Consider the following 15,064-nt stretch of genomic DNA (forward strand, 5'->3'; position numbering starts at 1 on the left):
ATTTGCAATACCTTCGCTTTGGTTTATCTGTTTAGGTTTATGGAATGGAGTCCTCCAGCCAGAAGAGGATGAAAACAACAAATGTATATGTACTGTACTATGTATATGTCCAGTATTTATACTTCCCCATGTTTATGCTGGTGCGTGGAATTCCTTTTTACAAATGACAGACGCCCTAATAATATGGAATACCGTAACTCCTAATTATGTTTGATGCATAATCAGAAACTCTGAACCTTGGAAGGAAACTGCAAGCATGAAAAACACAGCAAAACACATTCGCAGCAAGTCTTAATGCAGCACCACTCTCAGAGCATATCACCTTCTTGCAAGTCTGTGTCCAGAACCGCTGGGGCAAATGAAAGTTCATTTTCTTTGCTCCCTGATTCACACACTTCAGCCGGCACTTGGTTTCCATCCAGTGGCTGGGTTGCTTGTTTTATTGGAGTGGCACCAAATTGAAGATTTTTACATTTACCAGCTCAGTAGAAAACCAAAACCTTTATAAATACAGGCACCACTCTCCTCAGATTTGCCCAGTCCCACTGAGGTTCTTTAAAGTACTCTGCAGCTAACAAAAAGAGGCAAACTTTAGAAACGTGCTGCATGAATTTCACAGTTTATCCTCTGACACAAAACCTCTGACGTGTGGAGCCCACAAAGTAAGAAGGGATTCAAATTGAAAGTCACAAGGAAATTGCCAAACTAATTTCTGTCTGGAATCAGGCAGCGTGCAGAGAGACAGGGTCATCCTGTCCTAATATCCTAAGCAAAGCATTGCCGATTTGGAAAAATCCTAGGCAGCTAATATCTAAAATCCTTGAATGGTTCTGCTCAAACTACGTCCATGCCACGCTGGCTGAAGTGCATTAAATCTCCTTCTTAAATTCAAACAGACTTGCAAACTACAGGGCACATGTAACACGGTGACTGAAAACAGATAAAATGCAAAAGAAAGCTAAAAAAAAAGAAAAAAACACTGCAATGTTTCTGTCTGTTTCTTCCAGTCACTGGAGACCAGTGCATTCATCCTACATATTATTCTGCACATACAGTAGCAGTACCTGGAGAACAAGTAAGCTCTTTCACTACAGCAGCAAGTACAAGGCTCTAATGGTGTTTATGAAAAAGTCTTAATAACACACCAGAAAGACACAGCGAAAGGAAACCTACTGTTCCTGTATAGGCTCCAGCAATTGTAAGAAAAATCACATCAAGATCTGAGTTTATTTTGAGTTCAATAAATTCAGAAATATACATTTTACATTCATAAAATACATTTTACGTCCATCCTGCGGACCATTTCACTTTGCTTCCACGTGTTTTTGGAGGCATTTCCATCTTAGAAGACAATCAGCTGCACAGCAGCTTGAGCTACCTTTCTGTAGCTCCAGCACTGCCTGACAAAATGCTCTGACAGTATTTATATATACACTCAAAAGGTCAGTGCTAACTGTGCACAAAAGCGAAGAAACATTAGAAACACAGCAGATGCTGTCTGAATCCCAGCTCATAAAACTAGCAGGCACTAAAGTACACTCAGTTGCTCTTGGTTTAAAACTAGGTCTGAGGTCAAGGATTTGGAGGTCTGGCTTCTGTCTCCATTGGCTTTTCCCCGGCGGGGCTGTTTCGCTCTGTGTGGGGGGCACTGAGCTGCAGGCCGTGACAGGTGTAGAGCGCAGTGAAAGAGCCCACAGGTAAACTGGCCATGCTGCCTCTGCCCCAGCACACAGTCCCTCTAGCCACCCACAGCTCCCTTTCTCATTCTCCGGTGACCCAGTTAAGGCTCCCCAGGTAGGTACAGTTCCAAAATACCACCTCACCCATCTGCTCCCTAGTACTTAAATTAGGCAAATAACATGTGTAACCAGGTTCCCCACACTGCTATTATTATTAAGAGCTGGGAGTGCTTCTGAATGTTGTCTTGCGCATGGGAGAAGCCAGTGGAGAGCTCGGATTTCAAGGTCATACAGAGAAGACACTTTGCTCCGTCCTTCTGAAGGAAGACTGAATTTGCTACCAGATCCCCTCACTGCGTTCTCTAATGTGGCCATTATTGGTTGTGCAGGAGGACATTTCAAATCAGAAAGACTGGGAAGAAAGACAGGAAACCCCATTTAGAAGAAGGAAAGGCAGATTTAATTTAAAAATTGGCACCCATACCTCATTTTACAGATGAAAGCTCATAAATGAAAAAATCCTGGATACCTGCCCAGTATGGAAATGAGAATTATGAGCAATGTCTCTGTCTCAATCATCAGGCCTGCTTTTAATATTGTGAATTAGCAGAGTACACTACATTTTTGTTTGTGAGAAAGGGCTCAATAAACACAGCCTTTCCTTCCCGGGGGGATTTACCCTACACAATGCATTTACAAATGGCTATGCTGTTCTGTGCCCTCACCAGTATCTATCATTCTTCTGATATTAATAAAATATGCAAACGTACAGTACAAACTCTTTATGTCAAATTTTTACTACCACACCATTTTTATACTACCAAGATTACCGCTATAATCTATGAGCCTGAGTCATGCCACTAGCCGACTAGGATTAGGATTCCTCAAGCAATGAAGCGCAATTAGCTGCTGAGGGTAAAGTGGGATTAATCGGACAGGAATCTCTCAGATTTCAGAGACACAGTGCCACCTGTAGCCTCTCGGGTGCCTGAAAGCCTGTCTTCCAATTAGACGTGAACCTCCTGCGTGTGCTGCCTGTGAAGTGTTGAATGATGACTGGCTCAAAGGGGGGTGGATCAGAGGAATCTGCCTACGCTTCCTCATCCTCTCCCGTGTGCGGTCAGAGCCGAGACATGAAAAAAGAACATTTGGCTTTTCCAAAATTAGAGCCCGTATAACAAAAACAATTGGCGATTCTACATTCAATAAATAAAAGAGTGCTTGCTGTCAACAGCATGAAGCGTTGCGGAAACCTTTAACCTGGCCTGTAATATTCCTTGTCATTCCATTGGGAAGTGTATTAATGCCTAGTCAATATGCCACCTGTACTCCACATCTCAAGGGTTATTTAGCTGATTGCCTAACAAATTTCCTGGACCTTGGGACCTTTCCCCTTGTCCCAGAACAGCAATAAAACCATATAAATAAAGAGCCTGGAGAGCAGCATTAAGCAATAACTTCTGGAAGGTCAGCTGGCTGATTGTTTTAGCTCGCATTGATTGCTCCATCTAACAACACAAACCTACAAGCCTGATAACAGATGGGTCGAATGGCCTCCTCTCATTTGTAACCTTTCTTATGTTCTTCTGTTCTAATCCATATTCATAAACCACTTCACAGCTCCACTCTCTTCCTTCCCAAACCAATTTAACAAGCACTAAAGCAAAGGGTATGCAATGCTTTCATCGTTTCCTTCTCCCCCTCCGTCCAGTCCAACCTTTCATTCTGCTAAAGGGATATCGACTTTTTTTTTCTCTCCGCACAGCCAGCCCGGTGCAGGGCCTCGAATCCTTTTAAGTGTGACTCACCGCTGGAGCAGTCCAGGCCTCCCCAGCCCGGCTCACACTGGCAGGTGTCCGGAGAGACGCAGCGTCCGTGGGCACACTCCTCCGTGCACAGGGCTGTGGATACATGACCACATGGGGCTCGATTAGGGACACACCACACGCACACACCCATGCACCAGCCAGACAAGTGAAATCTACTTCTGCTTCCTAGGAAAATGGAACTTTAGCGCAGAACGTAAAATAATGAATAGATCTCATCTTTCTAATACATTTGGCAAACAGCGGTACAGCATATAATTTGTTTTTGTCATAGATATATAAACTCAGGTTTATGGTTCAGGTGGGGAGCTGCGTCAGCAGGTGTGTGACACCTGAAGAAGGCTCCACGGCCGAAAAGTTGTGTTCTCTTTCTTCTTTCTTCTTTTTTTCAGCATGGAATAAAAACCTATTACTTGTTCCAACTCAGGTTTATGCTGTGTTTTAAAGTGCATGCAGCTACTGTGAGTTGTGAGATTAATTAGCGCTGGCTTTTATTTTGCCAATTTTGACACAAAAGGCAGAATTAGAACTTTCTTTAGTTGGTTCCGCCCCCTCATGGTTCCGCGAATAGCAAATATTAATCTCCATAACATTTAGATAAAGACATGCAAGATATAAACACTGTGGAAATGAGAGAAACTCTTTTTTAATGTAGCACTTGAAGTCCGCTATTCTTACAACAGCACAGAGTACAACATGGCAAGACTGAGCTCTTGGCTCACATATCAGTTTAAATCATTGACCCGCTTGATCACACGCTTATGCAGCAGTTTAAAAACCCAAAACAAGTTGTAATCCCCTCTTAATTTGATCAGCTGCACCTCTGTCATGACAACACGTTAATGAAACAGCCCACGGTATCGGAGTGTGCTACTTCTCTTGATCCTGCCTATTGAGCAGCCCATTGATCGGAGGCGATATCAGCATTCCTGGCATGCCTCTCAGATCGGCGTGGAGTTTGATTCCAGCTGGTAATAAAGTGACCTACATTAAGGTGTGCCAGCGTGCCAGCTTTTCAGAGAAAACGCATTTAGCTCAAATCATATTGCAGTGACCAAGGTCACCCAACCAGCAGGGTTTAAACGGGCAGCTCCTTATCGTGGACCAAAAAAAAGGCACGGTGTGACCGAAACAATCTGTTTCGATTGTTATGAGCAGCTGTCCTAACTTCTATCAGAGAGAGAGGGGGACTTTCTATAAGACAGTAAAAGGTCTTTCAAATACGCGGGATCCACCGCCTGTCATGACAACACCGGCCTCTTGTACCTCCACAGGGGTAGGGGGTCGGCCCCACTTTGCTCTCGCTCACGGTGTTGAAAGGAGCGTCCCAATTCAGCAGTACGAACTCTCAGTCGTACAGTAAAGGTAGTTTTCAAACCTGACATGAAACGCCTTGCGTTAATTACGAATTTCCACGTGCATAATGCAGGCAAACAAAAATTCCCAAACACAAGTTGAAGAGCGGCGTGCTCGTCTGGGGCTGAAAACATTCCCCGGACTGGCAGAACTGCCAATGAAGAGCCGGTGCTGGAGTGCTGTTTAACCCAGCAGGGAGCAGGGACAGCTGTGATGAAGCGTCTATTGAAGAATCGCTGTCTGGCACGACAGACCGATAGATTAACGCTCAGTCAATAGATTGCAGTGCCTAGGGGGAAGGACAGAAGAGCTAGGGGGTGTGACAGGGGGTTCAGAAATCAGAAGACCAGGGCAGCGGGATTCTCTTCACCAAACACCCCCCCATCCCCCCGCTACACCACTGACCCAGCCCCCCGGCCCAACCCTGAGACACTCCTAATCTCCCAATTGCTCGAAAGGCAGAATGCTAAACTAGGCAGTCACGCAAATAATACCTAAGAATCTCACAGCATTGGCAACTCTCAGTCAAACTGCCTAATTCCTGCCACTGCTAAAAAAAAACAGCAATTTGTGCTGACTAAGATGACAAACAGACTACTTGAAATCAATGGCACGATGCAGAACATTTGAAGAAGAAAAAAAATCTCAATTCAATACCGACAGAAAGACAGATTTATTTTTTTGTTTAAATCAGCGATTTCTGATGAAAGGGATAGAAGGGGGACAAGAAAGATTTAATTTGTTAAATTAAAAAAAAATTGAAAATTGAGTTGTGTGAATTGTGGCAAAAAAGGACATGGTTAATAGAGTTATTAACAATCAAAGAGCATGCACAGGTACCCACACCGGAATGAACTAGGTTTGTAAAATGAAAACTGCGTATTAAATTAAGTCCAGTCACTTAATCTCTACTCACAAATTAATTGCTTATCTAAGAATTCCGTTCTGAGACACAGCCTTTTATCTAGATGAAAGGGTAATCTAACTCACTGCACCAAGGGAGTTATCAGAAGAGGTAACAAAGGAACTAATTGTTAATTTTCATTCAGTGGTGATAAAAAGAATATTCCTATTTTTTGTATAAGAAAAGACAGGCAGAACTGTAATTCCTAACAAAGCATAAGGCACTTCTTTTTAAAGACAAATGACAATACTTAATCAAGGTCTGTCCCTAGTTTTGCATCGCTACAGAAACCAATATGTTTAAGGAAACTGTTCTATTTAGCAACACTGTATGACTAACAGGACAAGGCAGATGTTCACACATTTCTGAAACATACTCACTACTAGGAAAAAAGAAAAGAAAAAGAAGACAAGGGCTAACTCAGACAATACCAGGGGCTGTAGCTGATTTGTAGGGAAAAAAAAACTTGGATGCATTTTACGGGAGATAAAAAATCTGCAGACGCAAATATTATGCCTAACTGGCTTAAAGACAAATACAAGACTAAAATTAAAATAAGGTCAAAAGAAATCCAAAGATGCTCTTTCTCCCCGGCATCATCAAAGCCAGAGTTGGAGTATCCAAGCACAGCTGGATCTGATTCCCCAAAGCCACGACAGCAGCAGTATGGGGCTCACAGGAGGGTCTTTTAAGAAAGATTATGGAGACGGTGGGGGGTCATTCATAATATCTTAGTGTTCCAAGAACATTCAGCATGTAATTCAGCATTCATGATTCTGCAGAGCAGTCTGGCCAGTTTGTGTCATGAAGACCAAGGTCCAGGTCTTCAGGTCCGATACCTGAATTTACTTGGGGGGTCTTGAGGTGGGTTCCATTGTGGTCCTGATTTCTGGCGCTGTGTTCATGTGTGATCACGCTGCCCATCGTACGAGCACCACTTGGGAAAGTGCAAAGCGGAGCCTCATCAGACTTTACAGCCAAAACCAGGTCAGGGAAATCCACATCGCTAGCATGCTACAGTACAGTTCTCCACCACAGTTCCAAAGACTTTTTTTTAGAAACGTTTTCTTTGAAGTTTTTAAAAAAGAAGCAACAAAGCCAAGAAAGAAAAATCAAAGAAAAAAAATCCTTTTAAAAAACATGAACCCAGTCTAAAGATCTTCCTGCTCATTAAAACTCAGATGTATTAAAACTCAGATATACTTGAAATTGATGTACAGAACTTTATAATTTACTGAACTGCAATTTAATATTTATTTTATCAACTGATTCAGACTTTGGATCTCTCTCTCTTCCCTATTGGTACTGTACTGTTCACTGGGAACAGTGAGTGTTTTTTAAATTTCAAATTTCAATCATTGAGTCCATGTTGGGTTGGTGACAACCTATAGAACAGCTGTAGAAGAATCCTATAGCTCTTCCACAGCCGTGGTCAAGCCTCAGAGATTCTCACAGCCACAGCTTATTCCAATTTCTGTAACCATAAGCCATCTGAAAGCACAAGACCCGCTCTAGATGCGACACTTCTACACTCTCTGTTCTCCCTAGCGCAACTACAGCTTATTTAAATGACAACTGACAAGCACACGCAGGGCCGAGTACAGTATCTTAATCAAGGATAAAACCGCAGTGTAGTCACTAAATCAGAGCCCTAACGCCACGCTGCCATCCCCACACACAGCTCTTTTCAGATTCTAAGTTCTATTTTTGTTCTATGTTATTATTAGACGATAATATCTGCTCGTTGTCGGAAGCAGCGATGTTAGTTGGGGGAAATTCAAGCCATGCCTGCTGTAGGGTCTCTGTGACTGAATACACTAGCAACTGTACGAATCCTCAAACGTCGTGGGAGAGGTGTTGCAGCCTGCACAGCCCACAGTTTGCCGCGCCACGGTCTCATTCGCTCCAAGATGGCATTACACATGCCAGCAGTTACCCACGCTTTTTTAAGGAGTTGCATGGTGCAGGAAAAAGAAGGTAACGGAAAAATATGTGGCACTCTCTCGCTTCTCACTCATCCGGTTCCTAGCTTTAAGACCTTCTGGGGCGGTGGATATGCTGCGTAACAGAAATCAGCACTTGCACTCCAAAACATGAATGGCCGGGAGCGATGGCAGGAGAAAGAGGGGGTTTCTTTAGTCGACTGGTCACAGCAACCTTTGCAGAGCCGGCACCCAGGAAAATCCCAACGGGAGCTCGCTCAGGAAAGAGATCCATCTCCGAGGCTTAACGACTTAGCAATTTCATGTGCAGAATGGGTGAAAGGGAGGTCTTTCAAGGCAGTGGAATCACTGAGTTGGCTCGAGACCTCCGGCCGCCTTCTAGTTTCTCCTCAAGGAGGGGAGGCAAAAAGAAAATGATGAAAATCCCCCCCCCCTCCCCCCCAATTAGAAAAGAAAAAAAAATCAAGGAAGAACAACAGAAAATTATTAAAAGATTAGGAAGACGAGTACCTTTAATATCATCTAGCCGTGCACGCTAAAACTCATTCGGAGTACAAATCTTTTAATCCTCCCGGAGATGCCTGCGGGCTTAGTGAGAAATTAACACTATGCAAAGACGCCATCAGAACAGCAAAGAAGCACTTCAGCACCACAGACAGCTCCTCTGAATAACTTTGCTTTTGCACACCTGGGAGATGGTAATCCCTAGACAAACTCTGCAAATTCAACTTCCAACCTCACTGTATACTATGGTTGCGTATATTACATTCTGCAGAGCACAGCGGGAAATAAATCTTTTTTTTCAGGAGGTGTTATTGCGTGTGTCTGTGCCTTATGTTTTACCTCACAGGACAAACAAAGGGGAGCAAATCTGGCACTAAATTAAAATCCTTATAAATGGAAAAAAAAACACTTGTGATCTGCGATAATAAAATGTTTTAAGATGTTAAGGAGGGATAAGGCAAGGGATGTCAGCTTCCTCCCCTGAAATAAATCTGCCTGACCACAAACTCTCCTGAGCCTAAAGACACAAAGGTCCTAAAACCTAAAAAGAAGCAGGTGACCCCTCCCCACTTCACCGGAAACGTGATTGCTCTGGGTGGCATCTCAGGACAGGAGAGAGGTGGGGCGATAGCTACAGTGAACATCTTCTCACTGTTGGCAGACCTTACACTTTCCATAAACTAGCTGTTCCCCAAATTAAACTTCCAAACCATATTGATAGACAAGAAATAAATTATTGATTAGCATATTTACGGCCCCTGGGACCCCTGCTAAGCCCACATGTGCTTGATGGTCCCCTGCTGGTGTATGAACGCTGAGGGAGGGTCAGGGGGCAAGGGGGGGACACCTCCAGGCCACTGACTGAGCCAGACATCAGACGTGGACAGCAGTCGGGCAGGGTGGCTCACGGGTGTGAGCAGTCACATCTTGTCAAGGAATCTCCCAAATTGCTTAGCAGTGACGTTTTAAGGGATTCTCATAGCAGGAAAATGCATACAGCAGGAAAAACCCTAGGTAGATATGCATTCGTTTCATTCTTTTTTAAATACTCAGAATCCCGGACATTAAAGAGAAGATTTCTTCTTCCTTCTTTGTAAGGTTTCGCTGCACAACTGCAGTGTACAGGACAGTGTGAATGAGGTCTTTGGGCAGTGTCACTCGACTCTATTGTTAGAATAATGCTTCAAAACACACACTTGGGTTGAACTAGGTGTAATCTACTGTAGTCTTCTCTCGCCTTCTGTTTTGCTCCTGCCACCACTTCATTCCTTTCCCTCAAACCAACGGTCTGAAACAATTTTCACTCTGACTGCTGCGAGGCCCTTCTGCCCAAGTGATGCTGTTAACGCAGCATAAGAGACAGTTTATGAAGTATTTTATCACAGGGGTTTTACCCGAAAGAAGAGCATAAACCTCACAAGTTACAGAGACAGCCTCCGATGAGAGGGAGTGCTTTTCACAGCATCCTGCAAATATTAATGCAGACCCTCGCAGACCCACTCAACATACCGGCTCCCTGCCTTCATAAAGAATTAAAACAGTCAACTGCATGATCAAAGCGAGAGTGAAAAGGGCAGCATAAAGAAAGCTGTGAGAGAAGGAGAGAGAGAGAGAGAAAGGGATACAGAAGAAAAACAGAGAGAGGGAGAGAGAAATCCATTTAGTAAATTAGATGCTATTTCCACCTGACTCACATTTAAAGGGAACCTTTCAATTAGCTTATGCTTAGAGTATTGCAGAACAAAAGGCCTGTCCGCTGTACTTATCATTAAGAAAGCAAGCAAGGAACATTTGAGAATTGCTCTACTATATCACGGTCAGTAACAAATCTCAACAATAAAGTCTGAGGCTGTTTGCCTGAAGAGCCCTTCAGGGCGATACCTCTCTGAGACGCCTAATAAATCTGTTTACAGCACTGGCTCGAAAAGAAAAACCACTTTGCCTCTCTGGACAACTGTTTAAGGAGGAGAAATGAAGACATTTCTTTCCAAACTTGGTATAGAGTATACAGCAGAAGAAGAACAAAACCAGAACTCTTGCTGCAAAGCAACATTAGGCGGCCGATGTATTTCCTTAGTGGTTGTTTTTCATTTCCACCCAGGAGACCATCAGTGTACATGGTGCTCTGATGGAATTAAAAATCGTCTTTGACAAAGTGAATGATCTTCTCAGCAGGAGCAGTTAAAATCCTGTTTCTTTACACAAAACACAAAATGCTAAGGTTCGACTTTCATTTCAAAACAGAAAAATAAAAATGCAATTATGAGCCCAGAAGAAATTCTACACTATAAACTTGCAATCCCCAAAATGTGCTTACTGATGAATCGTTTTGCGCATCCTTCCCATTTCTTTGATGCTGTTATTTTTCCCCTTTCATCCAGCCCTCTGTGGTTTTATGACTATTGTCTGATGCTGCTCCAGCCCATAACTTGATCCCAGGCAGGCCGTCAATTTCTTTTAGTGTTTGAGAGTTCAATTAAAAAAGCTCTGGTCTAGGCTGAGCAGTAAGGGGAACTACTGTGTGTGGGAAGGGAAATTCAGATGGATGGCACGCACAATAAGAAAGCAAGCAAGATAACAGAAAAGAGTTTCCAGTCTAACATGGCCAAGGCTTGTATGCTGCAGAGCTTTTGCTTTACATGATGTCAGGACATTTCATGCAATTAAAGGAACTTCCTTTACTTATTTTTTATGTTATGCCATTGCTGTACTGCTACCCATATAGCCAACATGGGGACATGAACAATGTGGCTTAAAGACATAAAAGAAAGACAAAAACTGGTTGTAATCAGTGGCAGTTTAGGATTTTTTCTCCTAGAGGGTCTAAGGAATTGTGTTTAATTTCTGAGCCCACGGGAGCCTGAGAGAATTAACCTTTCAGAACAATCTCTCAGGGGATTTTTAAACAAGCTTTTGAAAGAACCCCAAAGGCACAACCTGAAGAGGGTTAGCCTACCGACAGTTCAAAACAACAACTAGAGTGGAAGCAAAGCTCACGGAATGTATTAGTGGCGTTGATTGGGAAAGCGTTTGCCTCATCAACACTGACTGAAAAAATACCAAATTCCAAATGCATTACCTGCCAAAATGGCTTTCTGAAAACAAAGCACACGCTGAACTTGACAGCACTTATCAATGACCTCTGAAAATGTCATTTTAAACAGCAGAAATTTTAATTAAAAGAAATTTGACAAGCTCACAGCCCTGGGGTATTCAGGTATTATTGTCTACCTATAATGCATTGTGCAGTGTGTGGCAGCAAATAAACCTTTTTTTTAGATTGTGAAAATTTGGAGAACTCATATGACGCTATTTTTTACATGACCAGGAGTTCAAAAAACCTTGTTCCTACATGAGATTTCCAAACCAGGTGTTTAAAATCTGCCACTGCTGAAAAGCAATGGAGGGTCCTGGCTCTGGACACAGGCAGGGCAGCTGGGACAGGGCACTCGGAAGAGACCGTAAGGCAGGAGGAGACGTGACTCACGGACACACAAGTCCCCGCTCTCGAAGTACCCCGGGCAGCACTGGGACCGCCGCCGGTACATGGTCCTCACACCCCGCCGGTACGCAGTCTTGTAGCTGATTCTAGAAAAAAACAATCAGGCAACCAAAGAAAAATGTATTAGACTTCCATGCTCAAAAGGACACTGGCACCCTGCTCTGAGCCCACTCTTTATTATCTGCTGCTCTTCCCCATAGCCCTGGCAGCCTGCACAGTGCACTAACATGGTCTGTCCTACTGCCTTCCAGTCCATGAGAGCCCCCTCTCCAGCCTGAACACATACAACAGACCCAGACAGACCTGCCTCTGCAGCCTCTAAGACACCCTGGGCATCGCCAAGTAGTGCAAAAAAAAAAGGAGTGAGCCAGGTCCGCCATTTATAGACTGATGGATGTTTAGCTTGGTTGGGCTTCTATTTGTTCTCCGTTTGGTGAGCTTCCTGCAATTTGACAACTGTACGTTTATAGCAATTAAAGTGCTAAAACAGCAGACCCTAGCCTGGGATTGGAGGAATTGCCTCAGTGTCAGAAGTTAGAATGCAACACTTTGAAACATGAAGAAAGAAAGCAATACCCTGGAAAGGAGTCATTCAAAACTCACATCAAGGACACCTTGGATTGCAGGGTGAGTTTCAGAATAACGACACACCGTATGCACAGCTCTTAGCTGTCGACTATAAACCTGTAATGCTGTGATTAAAACTTAGGGTGCATGGGGGTGACTGTCAAATGAAGGTATCAGGAAGACAACCATAAAATGACTTTGTCTTTCTTTCTGACATGAAGCAATATAGAGAACGATAGATTTTTTTTATCTTTTAAGATAGCAAACTTGAACCTTTTCTCCCTTGACAGCTTTATATTTAAGTAATTTAAGCAAAGTCATTCAAAGCATGTGGTCGCTTCGGATATTAACACAGCCCTGCGCTGGCGGTTTGCGTGATGCATGGTTTTGAAGCAATTCAGAGGAAGTAGCTTTTCCAGGTTAAGTGCATTGCCTATGGTTATTGTGTTGTACCCACCTGTGCCTGGTGCATTTGAACCAGTTAAGAATATCAGTGCATCTGGTGTAGTAGATCTGGTCGAAAGGGTGGGCATAAGACTCCTGCACAGTCACTGCATAGCTGGAAGGAGAGCAGAGGAGCACCTTAACATCTTTGAAAATGACAGGTTTTACTTACAGCTGATTGCAGACTGGCTGCAGTAGGACTTTATTTCTATGTAGAGAGACAGATAGTAGCTCGGTAGTAAAATAAAATTCAATTATCGCTCTTCCTAAAACAATATTTTTCTTTAATGCAACATAATCGTAAAGCTCCAAAGAAAATAGAATTTAAGATCGCACCCTAAAAATGAAAATAAGTATATACAGATCGCACTTGAAGAAGAAATGAGACAATGTAAGTACCAGACATTAATCTGGTAAAGTACTGATGAGCAAGTAAGGAGAAAATTGTTATTTACCATGCTGTTTATTTCATACAACAAATTTATTGTTTAATGCTTTGAGGACCGCATTGTATTCCAAATTCCAGTTGTATAGCTTGATCCAGTAATATTGTGAATAAACTGACACATAGTTTGAGACTAAGCATACTGATATGCAAGGGGAACTGCGTTCTCTACACTGCCTTCATTTGCAAGTCTGTAGCACCCGGCTCTCCTGTCTGAGTTACAGTCCCCCCTCCTTCACGGAGAAGCTTTCTGGCAGGACAAAACCATCCGCAGAGATTACATCTAGTTCAACACGCACCAGAGGAAATTAGTCACCATATATCTTAAAGGGTTTATATTTCCCTCTTTGCATAAGGAGGAAGCGATTATCACAGCATATTTTTCACAGCTGACACCACCAAATACAACATAATTATTTCAGCGATAGGGTTCATTTGATTGATTAAGGTATAAGTACACCCATCAATCCGCTGGGGTGTTTCATTTCTATTTGCACTTTCTCACCCTGCAATGCTCCTGGCTCTGCCTGGGAAAATCAATGTGCGTGTGCTGTCTCTAAGCTGTCTTTGGCTGAATGACCAGGAGAGGAGATCTGACTCCTTATGTATAGCAGCAGCTTCATCCATTTCAGGTTTTAGGAGCAGCGGGGTGTCAAAGCAAATACATATCGTTCATGTCATTACAACTCTATATCTGCTTATACAGATATACCCAAGTTTGAGAGATCCAGCATTTAGACCTGGTTGCACATACAAGAGCCTTCCGCTCATAAACCCTGGAATGGCTGAGAGTGAAAGCGTGAAACTGTCAAGCAAAGGACGGGGCAAAGGACCGGAAACCCTTTTCGTGGGATTTGGGAACCGAGAGCTTCGTTGCTGCTGACTCTAAGAAAGGCCTGATGGAATCCGTGCTGCTGGCAATGAAAGAAGCACGATGGACCACTTGATCTTCCCCCACCTCACTTGTTACCTTTCTTATGTTCTGGCCTGACTTGCATGCCTACATTCTCCTTTCTATCCCTAGAAAAGTGAAAGGAAGTCTCCTTACCTCTCCCAGTGACTGCAGACGTTGGGGTCATCTGGGTTGAGCCCCACTGCCCTTGCCAGGACCCCGAGAAAGGCCACTAGTGCCAGGATGCAGGGGGAGCCCCCTCCTGGCTCCATGTTCGCAGCCTGGGGAAAGCAGAGGCAAGTACTAGAGTTCTGTCAAAGCAGTTTTCACTCTCGACTCTACAAAATGATCTAAAAACAAAACCTGTTGTAAATGTAGCAATCCATGTATTAAGTCCCAACATAATACACTTGCAAATACAGTCTTTGAGTTGAAAAAGAATACCAATGTCACAAAATCCTCCGATTTAGATAAACCAGGTAAGGAAAGTTTGTAATGTAATGGTGTCACAACAGAATTTGGTCTTTAAACTACAGGAATACTGAAGGGCAGCCTTATTTCCATAGCCTGAATATTCTTTGACACACTGGGACTTAATCTGTAAAACCCCAGAACCTCAAACAGGACCGTAGCACAAGAGTCAAAAAATTAAAAGGAGCACGTGCTTATTCACTACTGTTCCATTTGGAAAATGACAGTAGTGTTTTATATGCCAACTAAGAAAAACGTATAGAGAGTTGTTTCTGATTTTATAAAAGCAACACAACACGAAAGAAAAATACTTAACGCCTTCATGAACTTTTTGGAGACATATTGCTGTCTTCTAAGAGCAGAGCCTTGGGATTCAGCTGGAAATATTATAACAGGCACACTGCAGAGCAAGATAAACTATGGACCTGGGAATTTTCATGCAAAGCCATGTAAACGATATATAAAAGGCTATGGGTTCTTAAGCGAAACTGCCTGAATGCCCTTTTACAGCAGGGAAATGAACGCTCTAAG

General features: G+C 43.1%; 1 protein-coding gene across 4 annotated transcripts in view; it reads right to left on the bottom strand.

Annotated features, from left to right (window-relative positions):
* The window catches only part of megf11 (multiple EGF-like-domains 11), an 87,057-nt gene that overhangs the window by 49,334 nt on the left and 22,659 nt on the right, over positions 1-15,064 (bottom strand). For all 4 annotated transcript variants that reach the window (XM_069190559.1, XM_069190561.1, XM_069190558.1 and 1 more), the window contains 4 exons: positions 14,219-14,343; positions 12,739-12,840; positions 11,700-11,800; positions 3,488-3,580 (listed from right to left, as the gene is read on the bottom strand). In XM_069190559.1, coding sequence (XP_069046660.1) covers positions 3,488-3,580; positions 11,700-11,800; positions 12,739-12,840; positions 14,219-14,334 — 412 coding nt within the window. In that variant the 5' untranslated portion in view covers positions 14,335-14,343. The remainder of the gene's footprint in view (positions 1-3,487; positions 3,581-11,699; positions 11,801-12,738; positions 12,841-14,218; positions 14,344-15,064) is intronic.

The sequence above is a fragment of the Lepisosteus oculatus genome, chromosome 5, assembly GCF_040954835.1.
Source record: "Lepisosteus oculatus isolate fLepOcu1 chromosome 5, fLepOcu1.hap2, whole genome shotgun sequence".
NCBI classification, from domain to species: domain Eukaryota; kingdom Metazoa; phylum Chordata; class Actinopteri; order Semionotiformes; family Lepisosteidae; genus Lepisosteus; species Lepisosteus oculatus.